This window comes from Euleptes europaea, chromosome 1 (genome assembly GCF_029931775.1).
Source record: "Euleptes europaea isolate rEulEur1 chromosome 1, rEulEur1.hap1, whole genome shotgun sequence".
In the NCBI taxonomy this organism is placed as follows: domain Eukaryota; kingdom Metazoa; phylum Chordata; class Lepidosauria; order Squamata; family Sphaerodactylidae; genus Euleptes; species Euleptes europaea.
Window position 1 is genome coordinate 126,679,884 of NC_079312.1, and position 25,588 is coordinate 126,705,471.

The 25,588-nt window shown below is 41.6% G+C and overlaps 1 protein-coding gene across 1 annotated transcript; it reads left to right on the plus strand.

The window, feature by feature from the left end:
- Positions 1-893: 893 nt before the first annotated feature.
- SRP68 (signal recognition particle 68) lies at positions 894-25,588 on the plus strand. Its single transcript, XM_056856857.1, has 16 exons — positions 894-1,041; positions 9,085-9,151; positions 9,483-9,596; positions 11,394-11,589; positions 13,009-13,091; positions 13,715-13,824; positions 15,105-15,187; positions 16,556-16,696; positions 19,485-19,583; positions 19,775-19,839; positions 20,068-20,227; positions 20,705-20,799; positions 21,095-21,224; positions 22,202-22,277; positions 24,013-24,065; positions 25,079-25,588. Exons 1-16 carry the CDS (start codon positions 894-896, stop codon positions 25,304-25,306), a joined length of 1,848 nt encoding a protein of 615 aa, XP_056712835.1. The 3' UTR covers positions 25,307-25,588.

The window sequence follows — 25,588 nt, forward strand, 5'->3', positions numbered from 1 at the left end:
AATTTCTTAAAATGTTTTGAAGGTAAATAAAAATATAATAGCGATAGCAAAACAGTAGTAGAAAAGGGCAAGAGTCCAGTAGCACCTTAAAGATTAACAAAAATATTTTCTGGTAGGGTGAGCTTTCGTGAGCCACAGCTCACTTCTTCAGATACAGCTAGAATGTGAATCCGTCTTTAAGTAGAGGAGAGTGAATTCAGACCAGCATTAGTATGTAAATGTTAACAGGATGTAAATGTGAATAGCAGGTGTGATGGGATGAGGTGTGGTGTGCAAAAGAGTCTGTGATGTCCAGGGGAGAGATGGGTGTGGAGAAATCAGCATTGGTCATGAGCCATGGATGCAAGGGCTTCATTCAGCCCAGGTAAAGGCATGGACTTTAGCTTGAATATCAACTGTAATTCAGCAGTTTCTCTCTCCAATCTCCCTTTGAAAGAGTACTACTAATAGCAAAACAATGTGCCTTCCCTAGACACTTAGCCCCTCCACCAAGTTTCATACATAGATGGCCCATTCTACTTCCATAATACCCCATCTGAACCGGCTACTACGCCTACGCCGGTGCAACCTCCTCGAGCGAGTCTAAACACGTTTATTTAATCAGAAGCAACCCCCATTGGGCTCCAACACGATAGAGCCCGCGCCCCTTCTGACCATTGCATCAATCTTCGCTGGTCAGAACACGTCAGCTAAAGGGGGCGGGGAATACGTTAAGCGGCCAATCAGATTCTTCAGCCCCTCTTTCTAAAAGTCCAGCGTTCCCTCGCCGGACCTTCTCCATCCCGTCATCCTCCGCGGCCATGTCTCCCGCGCGCGGCGCTCCGGGCAGCTCCTCCTCCTCCCTCTCCCTGCCACCCCATGATGCTCCGCGCTTCAAGCGGAAGAGGCGCAAGATGGCGGCGGAGCGGCAGGTGGCGGCAGGCGGCGGCACCCGCGGAGGAGGCGGTTGCGGGGCCGGGGCCCCCGCGGCCGGCCCCGAGGAGAACAAGGAAAATGAAAAGCCGAAGGCGGGCGACCTCGGCGATAGCCTGGGCCTGGAGAGTATCCTGACGGCATGACGGGGGTGGGGCTGCTCATGGGGACGTGTCACTTTAGGCTCGGCCGGGCTGCGGTTGAGCCCTCTGTACGGCGCCCAGTCTGGAGTCTGAGAAAGCCGTTGGTTTCTTCCCGCCCCCCACATACCGCTCTGCAGTTACTCCTTCCCCTCGGGCGTGGGGCTGCGGTTACTGGCGAAGGGGCCCTTGGCGGACTTCCAAGGGGGGTTGCGGGAGCGACGGGTCTAGGATGGCACGCTTGATGCATGGGGACTCAAGCACGTACATCTGAGAAATAAATGTAGGCTAATTTGGTTTCCCTGATGTTAGGTTTCAACCAATAGCTGTTCATGGCTCATGACCAATGCTGATTTCTCCACACCCATCTCTCCCCTGGACATCACAGACTCTTCTGCAGACCACACCTCATCCCAGCACGCCTGCTAGTCACATTTACAATCTGTTAACATTTACATACTAACGCTGGTCTGAATTCACTCTCCTCTACTTAAAGACAGATGGATTCACATTCTAGCTGCATCTGAAGAAGTGAGCTGTGGCTCACGAAAGCTCATACCCTACCAGAAAATATTTCTGTTAGTCTTTAAGGTGCTACTGGACTCCTGCCCTTTTCTACAACCAGTATAGTGTTAGTATTTCTCTCACCATGAAATTTTACAGGAGAGATGCCCATCGTTCAGGCTTAGGGTCCAGCAACATATGGCATCTTTTAAGAAGAGGCCCTTCCAAAGCTGACAGAGCCACAGAGCCATTGCTGGAAACAGCGTTTTTGGAATCTGTTTTGTGGAAATTAGCCCAAGGCAAATTCACTTGGGAAATCAAGCAAGCATGGCTGTGTATGAAATATTTAGAGATGTAATGTCAAATCTGTGCAGTTTGCAGAAAGGATGTGAGAGCAAGTGATGAGTTGTTTTGTTTGTAGGTGTTTTCGGGTGGGTGGGTGAGGAATTGCTATAGTCTTTCCATTGGAATTTGCCCTATATGTGATATAATGATGATTGTAGATAAGCAACTTACTTAAACGTTGACTTGTTTGGGGGTTTTTTTTGACCAGCACCTGTAGTTCTTAAATAGTGGATGTTTTGAGTGTGACTCAGCAGACTTTTTACCTTCTGGAAGGTGTGGTTAGAACCACTTAAATCACTATGAAAGTGATGCTTTGATTTGGTAAGAAACACATCCCAAGTATGATAAGGTTTATGGACGAGGAGAATCACTATTTGGTGCTGTTCAGAGTAATGTAAGGCGGTTTTGAGGAGGAATTTTTGACGAGAGACAATATAGTATATGGGTTCTGGAAAGGCATTCCTGGTGTAAGCATGGCAGTGGGTCCAATGAGAAGGTATTTAAAGAAGATGATTTAGGTAAGCTGAAGGAGTGCAGGCTGGCATAAGTTTATGGCATATGTTTATTCAATGTAGGCTGAACATAGCTTAAAGGTAAGGCCAGGTTCTGTGCTGGGTGCAGAAGAGATTGTGATCCAGTACAGGGTCGGGAGAACAGACGTCAAATTCTGAGTGACTTGAGCTGTGACTGATAGAAGTTCAGTGTAATGGTAGGAATATTAAATTTATATTGTCCTGGATATAGCTACAGAATTCAAGATGAATATTCCAGAAAATAAGGCATTCTAATTCCTCAAAACTGCTAGTAAACAGGGTGGACAAAAATCAGTGATTTTTTTAAAATTGGATTTTTTAATTTAAATCGGATTTTTTAGATAAAATGCTTTTTGAGGAAAAATTATCTAAAAGATAGTTTTCTGTTTAAGATACATTACAGTCCAGAGGTCTGGACTAAGGATTAGTTTTTAATCATGTAGCACGAGGCGATATTTTGATGCAATGTTTACAATTTTTGGTAAATGAATTCTATTAATCCATTCACAATGTCCTGCTCTTCCAGGTGTTTCTGTAAGATTATTTTGGGCAGTTTTTCTATCTAAAAGATATTATCACAGATATTTGGTTTTGCAGTTCTCAAAACTGTGACTTTGTATCTGCAGAGATAACATGCCTCTTCAAGTCAAAAACGTTTTAAACTATACATAGTTGAGAAAAAGACCTTAATGCCATTGCTCCTTTGCAAATCTGTGTACATAGACACAACCCCTTACCTCTTAAGTGCTAATTTTCAAAAAGTTCAATGGATAGAAGATTAATTGAAGTGGAATAGATCTGCACAAGGAGCTAGGAGGGGCAAGCAGTAGAAATGATAGTGAAACCTCTTGAGCAGAATTCTCCACAAGTCTTGGGATCTTTGTATATATAGCCTGAGGTTTCTCATATTCTCTTGCTGGAGGAGAAAACCTATAATGGCAGCATGCTGTAAAAGAGACCCAGTTTGGCAATATTTTAATGAAGTTCCTCTACCTATGGGTAAGGGAGGCATGAGTGCAAAACGCAAACACTGCAACAAAGAAATGCAAGGCCTGGTGGCCTGAATGAAACAACATCATGAGAAGTGCTGTTTATGTAGAAAGCCATGATTTAAATATAGTCTTACCTACTAGAGATTTAAGTAGTGAAAATCTAGTCTTACTGACAAGCGATTTAAATTGATTTGATTTAAATCAAATCCACCCTGCCAGTAAATATTGCTAACCATTTAACGTCAAGACAGCTAGTAAACACATTTCGACAAGTTTGAATTTAGTGTTTGGTACTGTGTATTTCAGTGGGTAGGTATTAGAGATTTATTATGGGAAAGAACTCCAAATGAAGAACTCCAAAATTGTCTTTCCAAACTGTTGGCTGGGCAACCAAATGGCAAATGCCATTCAGCATAATGATCATTGTAAAGTGATGCACATTGGGGCAACATGTAAGGTCCATGCAAGCATCTGTCAAAAATTAGTGAATAACAGCTGAATTGGTTTCTACACATACATTGTACAAAATAAATACAAATACTTAATTTATTGGATGCTGCTATTTAGTATTGGTATTTTGTTTGCTTCAAATATGCACCCAAAATAGAAGCTTGATGTGAAGTTGGGGGTATTATGTGTGTGGGTAAAGTGCCGTCAAGTTGCAGCTGACTTATGGCGACCCGTTTTTTGGGGTTTTCATGGCAAGAGACTAACAGGTGGTTTGCCAATGCCTTCCTCTGCACCTGGTATTCCTTAGTTGTCTCCCATCCAAATACTAACCAGGGCTAACCCTGCTTAGCTTCTGAGATCTGATGAGATCAGGCTAGCCTGGGCCATCCAGGTCAGGGGGGTATTATACATACACATATACTCTGGAAATGTTATGTGCTTCATGAAGCATGTTTATCTGGAAATACTGCTTGTAAATACAAGGATGAAATTTTGGAATGCTCATATTCTTATTGGTGTTCTGTTTACAGCTTCTAAAATTGTTGTTGTAAATGAGAGCAAAATGCTCCCCTTCTCTTCCAGAGGGTATTGTCCTATTGTAAACATTTTACATTATTTCCTTTCTACTAAGGGAAAAACAGTTTTTGTTTGCCACATTTTAAGTATTGTTGATTAATGCTTAAGAAGTCACTCTTGATTTATCTTACATAGTTGTAGAGTTGGATGTATCCAAATTAAAATTAACGGATAGAATGTAATAAATGTTTGAACACTAAAGAGATTTTTAAAAACTATGCTTTAACAGGGTTTCAGTGAAGATTTTCCCCAGATGGCTTTGGATGTGCTCAGTAAACAAAATCCTAGCTGTAGACTTCTCATACTATGCACATATGAGCATAAGAGGAGCCCTACTAGGCCACATCAGTGGTCTGTCTGTTTCACATAGTTGCTCTGGAGAACCAACAAATAGGATACAGTGCCTCAGACCTTCCCCTGTTCTGCTTCCTAGCACTAGTATTTGGAGATTTACTATCTCTGAATTTGGAGCTTCCCTTTAGGCACCATGGCTAGCAGCAGTCACCTATGGCGTGGCCATCACTGCATTCACTAGCAGTGAATTTGAGAATGGAATGACTCACTGAGTGAGGAGGTATTTCTTTTTGTCTCGAGTGTGTTGCTCATCAACTTCACTGGGTGCCCCTGAGCTTATAGGAGAAAATGTTCTTTCTATCCACTTACTGCACCCTGTGCCTAGTTTAGAAATATTATCATTCTCCAGTCACGTTTTCGCTAAACTGAAGTCCCAGCCTTTTTGGCCTTTCCTTATGCAACTTTGTATCAATAACTTCCAGAGTAATTCCAGCAGACATGCTTCAGAGGATTTAGTATATTAAAAGTGTTTTTCAGCCATCTACCTTCAGGAAATCCTTTCCACATGAACTCATTTGTCATTAAATGCTTACACAAATCAGAAGATTCTGGATCGCGGTTTGGACCATGCCTTGACAAATTTTCTTTGGATCTAGGAGCCAGCCAAAATGTTTAGGAGCCAAGCTCATTTTTTAGTCTTCATTTGTACATTAATTGCCATATAGATTTTATGCAGAAATTCTCAGCAAATTTCTAGGCCCTATTTTGACAAAAAAGTCAAATTCCCCTGATTTTCTTAATGCTCATTTTTTACTGAATAATCACTCTCCTGGTATATTGGAGAAAGTGGCACAATTTCTGAGACTTGCTGTGAATGTTCGCCAGCAAATTAATTAAGTAAATTAATTTTACTAATTCTAGCATCTTTTAAAAAATCTATTTATGTTCTAACCTTGTCAGAAATGCTCAGCTGCAACAATTCTATGTTACTATGTAGACATAAGAACATAAGGCCCTGCTGGATCAGACCAAGGCCCATCAAGTCCAGCAGTCTGTTCACACAGTGGCCAACCAGGTGCCTTTAGGAAGCCACAAACAAGACGACTGCAGCAGCACCATCCTGCCTGTGTTCCACCACACCCAAAATAATAGGCATGCTCCTTTGATACTAGAGAGAATAGGTATGCAGCATGACCAGCATCCATTCTAACGAATAGCCATGAATACCCCTCTCCTCCATGAATATGTCCACTCCCCTCTTAAAGCCCTCCAAGCTGGCAGCCATCACCACATCCTGGGGCAGGGAGTTCCACAATTTAACTATGCGTTGTATGAAAAAATATTTCCTTTTATCTGTTTTGAATCTCTTGCTCTCCAGCTTTAGCAGATGACCCCGTGTTCTAGTATTATGGGAGAGGGAGAAAAACTTCTCCCTGTCCACTCTCTCCAAACCATGCATAATTTTATAGACCTCTATTATGTCTCCCCTTAGCCTCCTTCTTTCCAAGCTAAACAGCCCTAAGCTTCCTAACCGCTCCCCATAGGACAGTTGCTTTAGTCCCTTAATCATTTTGGTTGCTCTTTTCTGCACCTTCTCAAGCTCTGTAATATCCTTTTTTAGGTGTGGTGACCAGAACTGTACACAGTATTCCAAGTGTGGTCTCATCATAGATTTGTACAAGGGCAGTATGATATCAGCAGTTTTATTCTCTATTCCTCGTCTAATTATGGCCAGCATGGAATTTGCCTTTTTTACAGCAGCCGCACACTATATTGACATCTTCATTGAGCTATCCACCCCCCCCCCCAAGATCCCTTTCTTGGTCTGTCGCTGCCAGCACAGATCCCATCAGTGTATATGTGAAGTTGGGATTTTTTGCCCCAATATGCATCACTTTACACTTGCTCACACAGTCTCTTTTGCCATTTTAATGCCCATTCTTCCAGTATGCAGAGATCCTTCTGGAGCTCTTCACAGTCCAATTTTGTTTTAACCACCCTAAATAATTTGGTGTCATCTGCAAACTTGGCTACTTCACTGTTTAACCCCCAACTCCAGGTCATTGATGAACAGGTTGAAAAGCACCGGTCCCAACAAAGATCCCTGAGACACCCCACTCCTCACATCCCGCCATTGTGAGAACTGACCATTGATTCCTACTCTCTGCTTCCTATTTTTCAGCCAGCTCTCAATCCATAAGAGGACTTGTCCTCTTATCCCATGACTATAAAGTTTGCTTAGCAGTCTTTGGAAGCTTTTTGGAAATCCAAATACACAACATCCACAGGCTCATTCCTGTCTTCATTCTTATTGACGCTTTCAAAAAACTCTAATAGGTTAGTGAGACAGGACCTACCCTTACAGAAGCCATGTTGGGTTTTGCCCAGCAGACCTTGCCCTTCTATATGCTTGACAATTCTATCTTTAATAATGCTTTCCACTAATTTACCCGGAACAGACATTCAGCTAAGTGGCCTGTAATTTCCTGCGTCCCCCCTGGAACCTTTTTTATAAATGGGTGTTACATTGGCCATTCTCCAGTCCTCTGGTACAGAGGCTGATCGAAGGGACATATTACATATATTTGTTAGAAGTTCAGCAATTTCCCATCTGAGTTCTTGAAGAACTGTAGGATGAATACCGTCTGGTCCCCGTGACTTGTTAGTTTGCAGTTTGTCTAGACGTTCTAGGACTTCCTGCCTTGTTACCACTATTTGCCTCAGTTCCTCATTTTCCCCTCTCCAAAATCTCTGTTCAGGAGAAGCAATCTGCCCTGTATCTTCAACAGTGAAGCCAGATGAGAAGAATTCATTTAGTTTTTCAGTAATCGCTTTATCCTCCCTTAGACTTCCTTTACTCCCATTGTCATCCAATGGTCCAACCGCTTCCCTAGCTGGTTTCCTACTCCTAATATACTTAAAGAATTTCTTATTGTTTGTTTTGATGTGTTTAGCAATATGCCTCTCAAAATCTTTTTTTTGCATCTCTAATTATCTGCTTGCATTTCCTTTGTGCAAGTTTGTGTTTGCCTCTGTTCGCCTCGTTTGGGTAAACCTTCCAGTCTCTGGAGGAAGACTTTTTTTCTCTAATTGCTTCCTTCACCTTACCCGTTAGCCATGGTGGTGACCTCTTGGACTTATTACTACCTTTCCTGACCTGCGGTATACAAACTAGCTGAACCTCTAGTAATGTGGACTTGAGTAACCCCCAAGCCTTTTCAAGAGATTTAACCCTCTTAACTGTTCCTTTCAACTTCTTCTTTACCAGTTTTCTAATTTTAGAGAAGTTTCCTCTTTTAAAGTCAAAGATAATTGTATGAGATTTCCCAGATTGGATTGTAATTGCCATTTAGTCAAATTATTGTTGCCTCAAAACCTAATCCTGACCTCTTCAGTCCTCATAATTTTATTAAAGCTATGACCGAAATGTTATATATAAATAGATATAGGGATAGTCCTGGTTGTCATCACGACAGCAAAAAGCTTAGCTCAAAGCTAAGCTAGCCTTTCTCCCCTATTTCTCATAATTCCATTGTTTGAGCCAGTATCAAAAGCAGCTAGTTAAGAAATGAATTCATCACCACCACCATTGAATGGTATAATATTCTGATGTGAAATGATAAATGAGCTTTGTACTTCTCATGGAGAGACACTACAATAAAATAATTGCTAAAAATACTAGGTGCTACAGTGAAATTTCATGGTGACCTTGGATTTGTCAAGCTCTGGTTTAGACTGCATATTCAGATCATGTAGGGCATTTGCTAAACCTGTTAGCCCTAATTGTTGTGAATTGAGAACAACCAAGAACTCACCCAGTATTCTCTTGGGATTGCACACTGGATGGGAAAATCAATAAAACTTATTATTTCTCATATTATTGAGAAACTCATATTCCAATGTACCCCAGGGCACAGTTTGAAAATAACCATTTGAAAACAATAGGTTAAAATTAGGCTTGCCACAAAATTCTGCTTGTTTAAATGAGTTTCAAGTGCAGAGATAATAGCAGAGTAGAAGTTTACAAAATTACTTCAGTTTTTTATTTGTTTTCTATATACAGCTCTTCATCCAAAGCTTGTTCATATCTTTTTTTCATCCAAAGGCCAAACATGGCACAAATGTTTGTCAGACTTTTAAGGTGTGAACTGGTCTGAGTAAAGGGAAATGTCTGCCATCTAACCCCCTTTTGCTTTTGCCACTTGAAGGTTTTGGTAAATTCCTTTCTCTGAACATGACAAGTTCAGTGAAGTATTGACCAAATCCATGTGTGTATCTTTCAGATGTTTATAGCATTCCTTTAATGAACTGTGTAAGTTTCCCTAACCAGTTATTCAGTACTTCAGATTATTAAAGAATCACAGCAGCAGCACGGGTTACGGCATGGTGATTTTCAGCGATACAGGTTAGTATGCTTGGTCAACGTATACAAGCTAATTGCTAGACAGTAATGGTTGCTAATTCTTTCAGCGGTCTTGTAAGAAACATCTGCTTCTGTGGTGGCTGTTGCATTCCAGTATAAGGAAATTGTAGTAGGGGGTTTGCCTCATTGTGCTTTAGCATCTCTCATACTTAATGGGATTCTCAGATTCTTAAATAGTTTTTAAAGTCCACTTTATTTTACTAACTGTAGATGTATTGTGCCTGGAACCAACTCTTCTTTTTTGTTTAGTCTGACACTGGAAGAAGTTGTATTCTTTGTATGATCTATTCTTTGTGATTTTTGCTTCCACCAGGGGTTACTGCTCCCGCAGACTAAGAAGGCTCAGAAAAACTCTTAATTTCAAGATGGGAAATAGGCACAAGTTCACAGGGAAGAAAGTAACAGAAGAGCTTTTATCCGATAACAGGTATTTGGAGCACTAATAGCTATACTGAGCATGACGTCCACAAATAGTGAGACCAAGTGTACACTCATAAATCCATACCAGAAAATGCAGCAGTGGTGAAGGGGAATGGTGCTACATGCTTTTTGACACGGCTGCTCTAGGGTACCTGCTGAACCACTCTGGAGGTTTTCATACCGCTATCAGGTGGTGCAGCAGAGGAAGAGTACTAGATACATGAAATTGATGCTTGGCTGGGGAGGGGGAGATTTTCCCTTTTTGGCAGAAGAATGACTAGGTCTAAGTCTGCTAGATATTGCAAAAATTTTGCGGCAGATTTCTTCTTGTACTTAAAATACCAGTTTTTGGGGGACTGCATATTCCATCTTCCAGACTTCTGGCATACATGATTCCTCTTTTATCCTCTCAAAACCCGTGAGGTGGGTTAGGCTGATGGCCCAAGATCACTTAGCAAGATTCATGGGCCAGGCGTGGGGTTTAACCCAGATTTCCAATATCTTAGGGCCAAACTAGTCATGATTTTTTATGGGTTGTGTCAAGGTTCCATGATCTGACTCAGATGAGCAGTCACATGTCACACTACTGGGAACTCATTTCCAAAGTGTGCAGGGCCCTAATTTGGATTGGGAACATGGCGTAGGGGAGAAGGAGATTTAGCCTTCCCCCATGCAATTTTTCTGACCTCAGGTGGCTCAGGGGGGCTGTTTGTCCCATGAGGGGATTGTGCATGTAGTGCTTCCATGGAGCAGATAGTGGCCCCTCAAGCTGTTCTAGGTTGGGAAAATAGTGTGGGGGGAGGCAGGGCTCCCCATGCTGTGGTCCCAATCCAAACCATGGTAGGGAAATGAGTTCCCAGCATGTGATATGTGACTGATGGTTGGAAAGGCAGACCATGAACCCAAATTCAACCTGTGAAAAATCATAATGTCTAATTTGGCCATTGCTCTTAACCACTATACCATGCAGATAGGATAAAGGCCAGCAAAATCAGTGTGAGTGACAGTCTAAAACAGGGACTACAGCCATTCTTCATGCTACTTAGTGGTACTTCAAGATACCTTTATCACGTCTTGTGCTTGACCATTATACTACCATGGGTTTAATCTAATCAATCATGAAATGGCCAAGTTCACAGAAGGGATCTTTGCCAACTTCCCCTTCTCACCACATCCCCCTGTGCTCCCTGAAAGGCCATCATGAGGGTTAGGAACCCTCAAGAATTGTGTGGGATGCAACATAGGAGCTTCAGCAAGAAACACATTAGCAGGAATTACCTCTCTTGCACATTGTCTTCTGCAAATGGGGCTAAAGGATGCATAAAAAACGGTGGGATTCCTGTTGATCTTGCCTTGTTGCCGTTCCTTGTGCTGCCTCACACACTGTTCCTCAGGTTCCACTGACCCTCAGCATTTTTTTCAAAGGGATACAGTAAGAAAGCTTCTTCCACAAACTCACTGTGGTTGATTGGATCCAATCCTAGTTTTCAGTGGAGAAACCAGCTGAACACAGTATCACAAACTTTTTTTAGGTCTGAAATACTTTTGGTATCAGTTCTAGGTTGCTGCCATGCAAGATTGTTTAGATTTCGTGCAGGGCTTGAATAGTTTTGCTAATGTAAGGCCTTCAGATCTAATGTAAGTTCTTCTGTGTTTGGGTCTTTGACCAGGAGTAGATAAACATGTTTGTTCTGATTTAAGCAATTTTCTAGTTCAATGGGGTTTACTGCTTGAGTGATAGAAGAAATGTTTGGAATGCATTTTTGAACCAGTAGATGAGAAATAATGTTATCTTGTCCTACAGATACTTGCTTTTGATTCTTATGGATGCCGAGAGAGCTTGGAGCTATGCTATGCAGCTTAAGCAGGAAGCCAACACCGAACCCCGCAAACGATTCCACTTGTTATCTCGCCTGCGCAAAGCTGTAAAACATGCCGAGGAGCTGGAGCGCCTGTGTGAAAGCAACCGAGTGGATGCCAAGACCAAGCTGGAAGCTCAGGTTAATTCTGGCTTTCAGAACTGTTTTGTAGCAGAGGCAGAGAGAACATAAATTAGCTCTTCTTGAATAAATGAGTGAATTATAAAACAAGTCTAAATTATAAAATGACATTAAAACTTTTTGGGAGATTAGATCAGGAATGCTTAGTTTGTTTGTAGCTGACTTGTTAAGCCCTAGTTATAGAACATACCAATTGGTTCGCAGCAGTGGGTGATCATAGTCTAACATTTTGTCTCGGGCAGATGCTTGAGCAGTAGATTAGATACTGCAGCAGAACTGGAAAAAGGAACAGGCAGCTAATGGTTGTAGTGGAATCCTAGACACATTAGTCAGAAGGCAGCCCATTTTAGTTACTAGGGCTTACTCTCAGGTAACTGCATAGGATTGCAGCCTTAGTGTAGCATGGTTCGCTTCTGTTCAGCCTGTCCGAAGTTTCCAGCTGGCCCACCTGCATGTTAAACCACAGCCGATTCATGTTATCCTGCTGGCACTGAAGGGGTTTAAGTGGTATCCCGTAACGAGAGATGACAGAGGCATAAGTAGAATTTTGATATGTGTATGGGAGCATGAGTGGAGGTGGGTCAAAAAATCTAGGCCTTGCCAAATTGGTCTTTGAAAGTGTGACAAACTGAATATTTAGTCCATGCCATTCAGAAGGTTTCGTTTCCCTCCTTTCACTTACAACTGTGGTGTAACATGAAACCTTGAACAGCAGCCTCCAAAGTTATGAGCCAACCAATCTCTCTTTTAAGAAAACCAAAACCTGCAACTCAAGTGCTTCATTGGGAAACATGGTTCTGAGAACTTTTATTTCAAGCTCTCCAGTGAGAAGTAGGAGAGCACTGCGGACAGGCTAATAACAAAGTAAGCATGTCCTGCTTTAATATGAAGACATTTGCTTGTTATAATCTCTGTCCCTGAAAGCCTAGTCTGGAGGCTATGTATTGAATCTCAAAGACGGATCAGTACTCTACATATTGATTGGTGCAACTGGTAGTGTTAAAATACTCTGCAGTTTAATGTTTTGGGTTTTTAATATGAAGTGGGTAATATTGAAGTTCAGGGATATATATATCTTAGGTGGGTTCCCCCTCTAAGGTCCCCCCCACATAGAATTGCTTAACTGCTCGGTAGAAGTTTCCTAAGGTCACTTCAACATACATGCAAGTTGTCTTCTTAGTGCTTCAGAAATGAATTTTATAATGTCTGTACCAGTGTATGGTAGGGTGGAAGAGTTGGAAATAGATGTCAGGTCTACTGTGGAGCTTTATGGTTATAACTGTTAACGCATTTGTGGTGACGATACAGGGAGAATGACATCTGAGAAGTGTCCAGTCTCTACTGAGATGTTCTTGATGGCCACATACAGAGATCATTTCTGTCACGCTGACTGCCATTCATCTTGCTCTCTTTATGCAGGCATATACAGCTTACCTCACGGGTATGCTCCGCTTTGAGCACCAGGAATGGAAAGCAGCCATGGAGGCTTTTAATAAATGCAAGTGAGTTTCCTCCCTGTTACCTTTGTGCTTACATGAATCTTGTTAAGGCTACTCAGACAGCACACTAGCTACCCTTGTGAGTCTATCCATTCAGATTCTTTAAGATGTTCTAATATTACCTGTTCTTATGTCTTTCAGTGACCTATAGTTTTAAGTGAACACACTGAAATATTACAGTAGATTTTTTTTTCTTTTGATATGTTTTAAACTCAATAGTGATGTAGTGGTCAGGAACGGTGGACTGTAATCTGGAGAACCGGCTCTGATTCCCCACTCTTCCACATGAGTGGCGGACTCTAATCTGGTGAACTGTGTTGGTTTCCCCATTCCTGCCCATGATCCCTGCTGGGTGACCTTGGCTAGTCAGTTCTCTCTGAACTCTCTCATCCCCACCTACCTCACAAGGTGTCTGTTGTGAAAAGAGGAAGGGAAGGTGATTGTAAGCCAGTTTGAGACTCCTTAAAGTAGAGAAAATGGGGGTAAAAACCAACTCCTCTTCATCTTGTACTGAAAAGCACATTAGTAAAGCTAAAATGCCACCTTGAAGACTGCTCTCACTAATTCTTCAAACTAAAAGGGACTAATCCTGCTATACTAATTAAGTTTTCACCTTCCTGCTACAGAACCATATATGAAAAGCTGGCAAGTGCTTTCACAGAGGAGCAGGCTGTACTATATAATCAGCGAGTAGAGGAGATCTCTCCCAACATTCGTTACTGTGCCTATAACATCGGTGAGTAAACCGGAAGAAAATGGCTGGAATGAGTGCTAAACATCTCTGTGTTGGTTCTGTTCTAAAATGAGAAGATGGGAGAGTATCGTAATAACTTGCTCGATGCATCTGTATTGACATGTCATAGAATCCATAATCTTAGTCAGCTTAGCATTTTTATCATTTTCAACATTCACTTCAGAATTTCTCTGTCGTGATGGTCAAGAATAGCTTGAAAACCTACAAGAATCTACTGAAATATAGGATGCCAAAGAAAGTTAAGGCAGGCCCTAGGTGATCGTGAAGCCCTTGTTTTCTTTCAGAGCTTTGATCTACATCATTACTTGCCCTCCTAATATTTCCTTCCCCTTGATTGTGCAAAAAATTATATTAGACCAAAACCCAGTAATTGCAATAAGGGCAGTAACACATACAGTGCTCTGTTGTACGTAGTTTTCCTGACACTTTCTCGGTTTTGCAAAATGTAGCTGCAGAGATTAGTCTGCAGTGTGAAATGAGTGCAGAGGAGGAACGCCTTAACCCTTTTCTCTCTGGCATTTCCATTAATATTGTTTCCCCCCCCCCCCCCACTGTTTTGTTCTCTGCTCCATATCTTTAGGGAAGAAAACAATTTGGAGGAATGTTTTAATGTAAAACAGCTAGAAAGGAAAGGATGAAGAAGCCCCACCTTTGTACCATTGCAAATGAAAACTGAGAAACTCCTCACAACTGGGTCGCCCACATAGCTTGTGCCAGACAGTGTTTTAGTTCATAATTTAGATCATTTAGCTAAAACGTCTTCCTGGTACAAGGTTCAAATGGCAAGCAATTGCCATCTTTAGTTCCTTGTTTCAGTTGCATATTGGTTTTTCTTTTGCACCATAAGGGTTCTTAAATTTATTTATGGCTTCATCCAGTGATCTGTGGGTTGAAGGATCATTAATCTTTCCTGTGTTCCCCTCCCCCCCAACAATCCTTTCCAACACTGGGAAGGTTGATTCCCAGAGTTATGGGACTCGAAGGAACTGATAGCCACACAGGTTGGGGGGGGGGGCTGCACTGAGGAGGGGGAAAGGGGTGAAATCCCTTTGTTCCCCCTCTTCTATCAGCCTATTTCTGGGAAGACGAGAACAAGGGAAGGATCTGTATCTGTCTAATACTTACAACAAAGATTGCTGACCACTGATGGATCATTGGATTCACCAGATTTAAAAAAATACACACTGATTGTTCTGACTTCATTAAGTAACAAATGTTGTCCTAGGTTTCATAGCAACAATATTTGGTGTCTTATATCTTAGGTGACCAGTCAGCTATTAGTGAGTTAATGCAAATGAGGCTGAGATCTGGAGGTACGGAGGGGCTTGTTGCCGAAAAACTGGAGGTAATATTTGTATCCCAAGTATTTGGAAGAAGTGCTGCTGCCGATGTGTGTTCCAGCTGCATGTTTTAAAATCCTTACTGCACTTGTGTTGTTCAGGATGTTTCATTTCCCTTCTTCAATCTCACCCTCTTATTGGTAAACTCTTGATGGTGGTCGTCTTGCTTCAAGTCTCAACAATGAGGCTTACAGAGGGCCCTTCCTGGCAACTGCTTCCTGCTTTAGGACTCCTTCTACAGAGGTCCGTGTGAACTTTAACCTAGTGTAAGGTTGTCATGCTCAGGTTGCAGAGCAAAGGTGGTCCTCCAATCAATATCATACCTATAATTTTTCGTGCAAAATATTTCCTAGCTAAATTCTATACCAAAACATGAATTCTGCCTCAGAGACACTAGTACAAGCAAATCTGCATGTGTGTATACGCCTACACACTTGTCTTGCTGCATCATGCAGGCCCTGGCAGCAAACTTCTTTGCTCCTCAGCCACTTAGCAAAACATATATATGAGCAGCTAACCTTGACACAGACAGGACCCAAATATGGTTCGGTATTTTGTGTGTAGTATGATAGAGGAGCCACGGGCCATGATAAAATCCCTTAAAGGACCTGGCAGCACCCCCAGCCCCAGCTTAGACCATTTTATACAGGCAAACATTTTTTAGCCAGGAATAGAGGGGAGTGCTTTAGTTGTTGGGGTTTTAAACAGTAAATATTAAAGTAAATGTTTTGTTTATAACTGCCTATCAAGCTTTTTAAGATATAGGGCAGATTGAAAAATTAAATAAGTTAAATGTGTTGTAATTTATAAAAAGCTAAACTGCCACATTTATTTCATGATTCTTACACAAAACAAACAAAACTTAGTATGGAAGTAGGAGCTGCTATTCACACTTCCCACTACAGGTTGAGTATCTTTTGGGGTCAGAAGTGTTTCGGATTTTTGAATATTTGCATGTATATAATGAGTTACCTTGGGGATACAACCCAAGTCTAAACATGAAATTCATTTGTTTTTTATACACATAGCCTAAAGGTAATTTTATACAATATCTTTATTAATTTTGTGCATAAAACAGTTTGTACACACTGAACCATCAGAAAGCAAAGCTGTTGCTATCTCAGCCACCCATGTGGACAATCTGTGTTTGTTTGGCATCACCATTATTCCTGACTCTGAATTTATATGCTACCGATAAGTAAGTTTCCCTTGGGGACGCTGAATAAGCTGTCTGTTGTGTGCCTGTGTTTTGACTGGGCCCGTCGCATTAGGTCAGGCGCAGTCATGTCGGCACTCCGAGTTTTGGATTTTGGATCATTTTGGATTTCCAAATAAGGGATACTCAACCCTGTAATAACCTCTTTGCTTCGCAGGCACTCATCACCCAGACTCGAGCAAAGCAGGCAGCCACTATGAGCGAGGTGGAATGGAGGGGAAGAACTGTGCCAGTGAAGATAGACAAAGTGAGGATCTTCCTGCTAGGGCTGGCAGATACTGAAGCAGCTATTGCTCAGGTAAGTGGAAAATCCTCCAAAGCTGCCACTTTGTAGTTTTTGCTGCGCACAATGTTGCGTATTCTTGTCTGATTAGGTAGCTGCACATTATCCTTCTCCTGTATATGAAGAGTATAACATGTGTAATAGGGCTATGTGTCCAGGAGGTGGTGTAGTTCCAAATTGTGCATGGTTCTGGCTTAGCCAGCAGTAATCTGTGAGGATATAGGAGGTGTGAGTTTCGTGACAGAACAGGCCTGCCATGAATAGACGTGCAGCCAGCTTGATAAAGTTTTACATCTATATAATAGCTTCTGGAATGATTTCCGCTGGATGGATACACGTGCCTGATATCTATGCACAAGCACTCTTTCTTGAAAAACCGATAAATTTGATGGTGAGAAGTATGTGGTGTCATCTCCAGCAAGCAAAGAGGTTGGTCCCATATTTGGACTCTGCCAATCTAGCTTTGCTGGTCCATGCAATCGTATCCTTAAGTCTAGACTTCTAACACAATTTGTGTGGGTCTGCCCTTGAAAACGACATGGACCCTTCAGCTGGTGCAAAACGCAGCTGCACAGCATTACTGCTGAATTGAGAACATTGATCTGGCTGCCTATTTGATTCTGGATCTACTTCCAGTTTCTGGTTATTACCTTTCATAGCCTGGGACCTAACATGCTTGAGGGACCATCTCTCTCGGTATCTGCCATGGGCAGTTTCATTCCTGTGACCGGCATTTCCTTGTTGTTCCTTGTTGCTGGTTAGTAAACTCAGCCAATGCTCCTTCTTTGCTTGTTCCATGATTGTACCTATACTGTGGAATAGCTTTCCTGAGTTTCTTGGAAGTTATGCAAAACTGAGTTTTCTTAGATAGGTGCTCAGTTAATGTTTTTTGATAGTTTTTAAAATTATTACCAGATTGAATTGTAATATGTTTTTTGCTATTTTAAAATCTTGGATGTTTTAAAGTTGATGCTGAGAATAGACTTGAGTTCTGTTTGGGGAGAAAGATGACTTGTAAATAAGTATAGGCAAGTTTATTTTTGAATGGGTTATGCATGAGCCTTGTTCCAGGAATGACCCAAGTCGAAGCCCGGTTAAATGAACAAATCCCACTCTCACAATTGTCTTTGCAATTGTAATCAGTTCTTCTTATGAGTATATCTGTTCCAGTCATTCCAAAAGCCACACTGCAGATGCAGAGCATTACTTTCAGGAGCTCATCATACATTCCATAATTAGAACAATGCCTCTTGTTCTCATGTTCTTGTATGTCCATCTCTTCCTTATTCTGTTCTCTAAGAATCTTAACGCCTGCATTTTAACTCTTATCACAAGAGCTTCTTCAGCAACTGTTGGTGACCGTGCTTATGCTTGTGTAGTTAGCTGTATCATGTCTTCAACAAGAAGTCATATACTACATAACATAAAGCACTGGTAGGCAGCCTTTTTGGCCTGAATGCCAAAAGCTTGCAACATCTTCCTGTTAAAACATTTTGGCATGCTAGTGAAACAAAAGGAAGGGGCAAGACATGGGTAGTATTTGGCCAGGTGTAATGGGAGCAGAGTGAACCCCACGGGCTTGATCCTGGGGCTGAGAACTGCTCCTGATCTACTTCAGGAAATGTTTAGGAGAGGCTTAAACTCTATACCGTTTTGCAATTTGGGAACCTCTTTTTTTACTTCATTGCTGTTCTAGTTGGTTTTCTCTTTGCATGTCTGAAACTGAAGTACGCTCACAGGTGTGGTTAAGAATGTTGTCAGACTTGTTTGTCTTGCCTCTGTGGTAGTAACCATGCTCCCGTCTTACTATTTAGGAAACTTCTTAATTTGATTATTAAGCTTTCCTTATACATAGCCGAAGATCAAAGTGCATGCAAACAAAGTTTATTAATTTAATTAACATCGGAAGAGAACTAAGCAGTTAAAATTGCTATCCGCAAACTAGTTAGAGTGGCTTTTTGAAGGGCTTCTTGAGTTAATAAAAATGCTGTGTAGCCAACTTGAGGATTGCATGTTAGCCATGCATGGGCAATCCATGTCAGTCAAGCCAAGCTTTAAGGAAGGCCAAAGAATCCTTGGGCCAGTCTGACTTGTAGAGAATTCTTTTTTGAATCCCAAATCAGGTAAACTGTAAACATGGGGGGGAAATTCACCCACTGGGTCATTCTAGGGATTATGCCTAGCCCCACAAGCCCCAACATTCAGTCTCTAGTTATGGTCGCCTCAGAGGAAGTGGGGAGGAATCAAAACACTAGATCTAAGCAGGAGACAGTCATTTCTTTGAACAACTATAAACAAGCTGTTGGTAATAGGAATTGCAGTTCAGATGGTTTAATGTAGAATAGCATAGATGCTGGCATTTAGGAAGAGAAAGAACAAGGCAGTTGAAGAGTTCTTTGTTTTTTATCCAGTCATGTGTGAGCCTGTGTCCTGAATAACCAGGTATTTCTCAAGATAATGATCTCCTCATACTTTATCTATTCATTATAACAGTCAGAATGTTTTCACCTTTTTGTTTGAGTTTTTGCTACTGAACAAAGGGAATAGCAAAAAAAAAAGCATTATTTTACAAATTCAGAAGGAATTACTGCTGAAGTCTCCTTGGTCTGGCTTATTCCTTAGTGTATCTTAGGGGCCTTAGTGGGGCGGGGGGGAAGATGACCAGTTAGTTCAACATGTCTCAAGTTTCTGATCTTATTCACATGATGCTTACATGTCTGTAATCCTGCTTAGTGGTTGTGATTTGATAAAAATGGCAATAGCCCAGATATTTTGAATTTTTGTGCACTGCTTCTGTATTTAGACAGAAGAAGAAGGAACTAAAGAGCGTTTGTTCGAGTCCTTACTGAGTGAGTGCCGAGATGCGATACAGGCTGTTCGTGAAGAACTGAAACCAGACCAGGTAAGCATAAAGTGTTGTTGTTGTGGAGGGCCTTGATTTGTAGATGGCATTCCCCTCCTCAACTGAGGTTTGCTTTAAGAACCATTTTGGAAGGCCTTGTTGGTTTTTTAATAATACTAATTGCTGCTGCTGTCAGGCTTCATGTGTCTTTCTCAATCAAATACAACGAAGTGTTACTCTATTTCCTACAGAAGCAACGAGATCATTGTTTGGAAGTGGATTCTGGAAAAGTCTCAAATATCCAGTACCTGCACAGGTAAGAGAATTGCTGGATGCAGAAATCTTTGTCATTGTTTATTCACTGGATCTTTAAATCAGAGATGCTCATTGGTCCAGTTTTTCCACGCAAGTTCTGAGAAGATCTGACAGTCTTTTCTCTTACCTTGCATGTTAGTTGATAGCAGAACTGTTATGGTGTTTACACCTGGCTGGTTTTGAGCTACCTTTTAACAGTATCCCACATTCTTGAAATGATATTTTCTAGTTACCTGACTTACATCAAGCTGTCCACCGCAATCAAGCGCAATGAGAGCATGGCAAAAGCTTTGCAGAAGGCCCTACTTCAGCAGCAGCAGCCAGAAGAAGATGGCAAGCGTAACCCTCGACCTCAGGACTTGATACGCCTTTATGACATCATCTTACAGGTAATGACAATGGCAGAAAAGGTCTTCAGTATTTTTGGTTTCTGTGGCTTTCATCTTTTGATCAAGTTAAATGTAGACAATTGAAGATTAGGAAGCACTGAGTTCATTAGTCTTTATTGGGGTTTTTTGTTTTGTTTTGTTCGTTTTTAAGGTTTAGGCACAAAGTGGTAATTGATTGCATGCAAACTAAAATGGAAGACATTTAAGTTTCCTGAATGAGCATTTACTGGTAGTTGCAGGTTGTGTTCTGGACAGCAAATGGGAAGGATATTAGCTTGTAAGAAAGTTAGCACTTAAAGAGAGCAGTGCTTTGAAAGCATGATAGCTCGTATTTTGAGTTGAAGATGTAGGTGAATCTTCCGGAATAAATGTTTGAGCTAGTCCAGAACATAAGATAGTATTAAATAAAGCATACAAGAAGCCAATTTACATGCAAAAAATAGTCTTTAGAAAATTCTCATTTTGATCTCTCTGAAGAATTTAGCCGACTTACAACAACTTCCAGGCCTAGAAGAGGACAAAAGCTTCCTAAAGGAGATAGGAATAAAGACGCTGGTGTATAAAGCTTACAGGTAATTCTCAAGCAAATAACAAGGTTACTTAATTAGTTGGGAGGAAGCTGTAGAATATCCCCATGTAGCTGAAATTTCAATACATGGTTTTCGGTGTGAGATTGGGAATCGGGTAAGAAATTGGCTCTGGTTTCACTGTTGTAGGAAACTTATTTCAGCTGTCTGTAATCGCATTACCCTATGGTGGAGCTGCATTTATCATGTGCTGTTGGTTGCCAGCTGTGTTAAAGCCTCTACCACTGATTGGTTGAGCCCTAGTAAGAATGTATCTGACATTGTCGTTTTATTCCACTAGGTGTTTTTTCATTGCACAGTCATATGTTCTGGTGAAGAAATGGAGTGAAGCCCTCGTTTTGTATGATCGAGTTCTGAAATATGCCAATGAAGTTGAAGCTGAAGCTGAAACTTATAAAAACAACTTAAAGGTATGAAATTAACCATTTCAGATGAAAAACTTTGTTCTGATGAGGCAGCTTTTGACGAATAACAGATAGTGAAGACCATTGCCACAAAATTTTGAATTCTGTCTATCAGGCACAGTTTTAAGCTTTTATACAGTCTTGTTCTTATTAACTTTAAGTTTGAGGTGCATAGAAGATCACAGGAGGGGAAAACTATTTTGAAATCTCCCCCCACAGTTCTCCCTCCAAGATTGTCTAAACCAGTGGTTCCCAAAGTGGGCAGTATCCCCGCTTGGGGGCGGTGGGATTACCTAGGGGGCACTAAGAGGCAAGGGGGCAGCAGGGGGCGCTAGAGGTGGGCTCCTTCAACTGTGTTGTTGGATAGGATAGGGGGCACTGGGGTTGAGTTTGTGGAAGCAAGGGGGCGGTGGGCTGAAAAGTTTGGGAACCACTGGTCTAAACTCTCAAGGGCTTCAGCAATTTTACACAATTCCCTCTAGCAAAGCTGCTGACAGTCTTCCATCCCTTCTGAAGAATTTTCAGACAACCTCAGGCCTTTTTCCTTTTTCTCTGTGTAAAAAAGTCGTATTGTGCATATCTGAGAAGCTTCCAAAGCATGTAGAGACCCCTTTCTGCCTTGTCAGTCAGCAGTCCTGTTGTGCCACTTCTGCCTGCCATGCAGGGGCCAGTCACTTTACCATTAATGATGGTTTGATGCACTGTTTGCAGGGGTGGCTTTCACAGGCCTCTTCAGGTTTTTTTTACAGTGCTGAGCATATGCATCTCAGTGTTATTGTCAGGTGCTAGCACTAAAAAAAAACCCTCTTAATGGATCCGAAGAGGTGTGCTGTTTACTAGCCATGTTGAGTTTCCTCATATCTGGTGGGATGTTAAAAGCTGTTCTACATGGTCTGCTATCTGTTGAAAAAAAACTACATTTGTTGTAACTTGCTGAACAGTATAATGCTTCAGTGCATTATATTTGAACTGATATTGTCTAGGAGCTGCCTGATGTTCAAGAGCTGATCACCCAAGTGAATGCAGAGAAATACTCCTTGCAAGCTGCTGCCATATTAGGTGAGTATCTTAGTACTGTTGGGGAGCCACTAGTTTTCCATGGCAAAGGGAGTTTTGATTCTCAAAAACGTATACACCGAAACTTTTGTTGGTCTCTAAGGTGCTACTGGATTCAAATCTAACTAGCTTTCCATGATTCTGTTCCACATGTTACTGGGTTCAAAGGATGTACCACTTAAAGGGGCTGGATCCAGCATAGCATTTCCAAGGGCACAAGGGTTTCACCCTGTGGTGTGTGATTTGCTCAGGTTCCCCCACTGTGCCCTCCCCAGTCCTGCTCCTGGGAATCCAACCCATTGTCTAGACAGACATCACAACTATTTCATATATTCTTTGAATTGATCAGCCTGTACATTTAAGGCCCAGTGTTTTTAATTTAGCGTACACTGCATAATAAATAATATCAGTATTTTGTTATAATTTTCAGCTCAACTTTTAGGTTCTTTGTCTAGTTAAGGTTTAGGGGTTTTTTGTTCCCTTTTTTGTTAGTTCCCTTGACATCACATTTGATCTGCCCTTGGTATCTCTGTGCTGAGCATTCTAGTGGCATTGCTTGTCATCAGATTGGACGGGAAGGAAACCATCTCATTTTTATCCCACCTTTTCCTCCAATTCATGATAGTGTATATAGTTCCCCCCTCCATTATATTATCACAGCAATCCTGTGAAAAGTAGGTTAGGCTGAGAAAGAGAGATTGGCCTAAAGTCGCCCAGTAAATGACCATGGTGGTGTGGGGACTTGAACATAGCTCTCCTTTGTTTTATTTTAGTACTCAGCCTACCGCACCACACTGGCTCTTGAAGGGCTTTTTCCTCTCCCATATATGCTGCAGTGGTGGGGCTCTGTCTCAATTCTGAACAGAAAAATGTTCTTTAATTGACCCTTACACATCTTAAGACTCTTCCTGAAATGTGTGAGAGCCACAATGATGTGCTAGATTATCTATGAGTTCTGTTGGGAGCAGCTCAGGAAGGCAGATTTCATACTTGGACAGGCTTCCCCAGTATAAAATACACATGCATAACCTTGAGCATGGAGAGTGGCCATATGTATACCCTTGACCGAAGAACAGTACACTCCTATCTGGGATGGTCATCCTCTTCCACTGAGCACGCAGCTTCGGGAGGGATGCACAAAGAGCAGTGAGGGAAGTAGGGGGCACTCTGCCTAGCCAGCCAGATCAGCTGAATCAATCCCGCCAATCAGCAGGGTTACAGATGTCACAGCCAGATCGCCCACGCATCCTGTGTGGCCATATATGTTGTTCCCAAACTGTGACTAAAAAAGGATTCAACCCACTACATACATACATATTAATTGAACATTTAAATTTATTTATTTTAAATATTTATATCCCTGACTTTTTTCTGAGCAACTCAGGACCCATGTGTGTGTTAAGTGCCGTCAAGTCACTTCCGACTCATGGCGACCCTATGAATGAAAGTCCTCCAAAATGTCCTGTCTTTGACAGCCTTGCTCAGATCTTGCAAATTGAAGGCTGTGGCCATAGCCATAGGACCCATACCAGGTATTAATGTAAGAGTACAATGAATGGAAAGGCTATGGGTTCGACATATGGTCACTTTAATAATTGTTGCTTCATGCATGTAGTTGTGAACGGGTTCCCAAGTACAAGATGTTGCATGAAATACCTTCTATGTGTAGCTGGCTCAAGTTAAATGGTTGTATTGCCGGAAGCTGCATTTTCATAGAGCATCCCTGTGACTCTTTCAGATGCTGGAGATACCCCTGAGGTTGAGTCCCCATCTCAGGTCAAGGATGGCAAGGTAAGCCAGTTTCGGTCATGCTGATGTGAGATTTCAAAATGCTCCCACTGCTGCAAAATGCTCAAAATGCTCAGCTCCCACTGCTGCAAAATGTAAATCCATGTTTCTAGTTGTACAAATCATACAAAGATGCCTAATTGTCCTATTCCGTTTAAAATAAGATTATAGCTCATGATTGGAGTGAACAAGTGAGATCCACATGAGTAGCAATAGGAAGGCAGCCTGAGAGCAGTGGTCAAGGGGCTGGGAATAATGCCAAGTTTCATGCACAATTCTCAATTCCACCTCCTTAGATTTCCTTGTCTCACATTTAAAAAAATTCTCATCAAACACGAGGAATACAAACATTTTTACCACAATTCCACATAGTCTGATCACGTGAAGTAGGATTTCCTCTCTGAATCTAAACAACTCAATAGCTGTACAGAGAAATTTTGTCAGAAGAAGGCTAAATTCTGTGCATGTAGTACATCTAGCCAGTGTGATATAGTGGTTAAGAGTAGTGGATTCTTCCCCACTCTTCCACATGAAGCCAGCTGGGTGACCTTGGGCTAGTCACAGCTGTCTTTAGAGCTCTCTCAGCCATCTACCTCACAGGCTGTCTGTTGTGGGGAGGAGAAGGGAAAATGATTGTAAGCCAGTTTGAGTCTCCCTTAAGTGGTAGAGGAAGTCGGCATATAAAAACCAACTCTTCTACATTTTAGTCAGTCATACTTTTGAAAAGATGTCACCTTTCTGTTTACATACACTCTTAAAGAGGTTTAGAATTTGAAATATTTCCCTCTTCTATCCCTAAGGAGGCATTTCTGAGACTGGTTTGGGGTGTTCAGTTCAGATATCAGTGATCTTTTATTGTCACTGTCCATTGCTTTGGGAATATTATCTATAAAGCCTGAGGCCCCTGAAGTTTCTGCTAATAGTTTTATACTACTGCCTTGCCATTAATACTAGATTTGGTTAAGCGGCCACATTGATTTCTGTTAATCTTTCTTTTTGTTTCTTTTCATATCAAGCCGCTTTCAGAACGGTTGGAGACTTTCTGTCTGGATTCTTCTCTGGTCAGCAAGCAAGCCAGCCTGGTGCATTTCCCGCCAGAGTTCCAGCCAATACCATGCAAACCTTTGTTCTTTGACCTGGCCCTCAACCATGTCACTTTCCCACCCTTGGAGGACAAAGTGGAGCAGAAAACAAAGAGTGGCCTTACAGGATATATCAAGGGCATCTTTGGATTCCGGAGTTAACCAGGGCAGTTCTCAAGAAGAAGAGTGCTGGTCTTTCTGGATTTTTGGGCAAACTCCAGCAAATTTAGACCTTAGCCGTTTGTGTCTGAAATCCATGTGGGAGGTTTTTAATATCTTTCCAGTATTCTCTCTTGTCTGTACATCTGGTTTATTAGAAACTTTCCAAATTAAGAACATAAATAATGTGTCTGGTCAGTCTTCTACAGTACCTGAAACTGATGGAAATTTTATCCTACTTTCTTGACAGAACTAAAATCTGAAACCACTTCTTCCCTGTGGTTC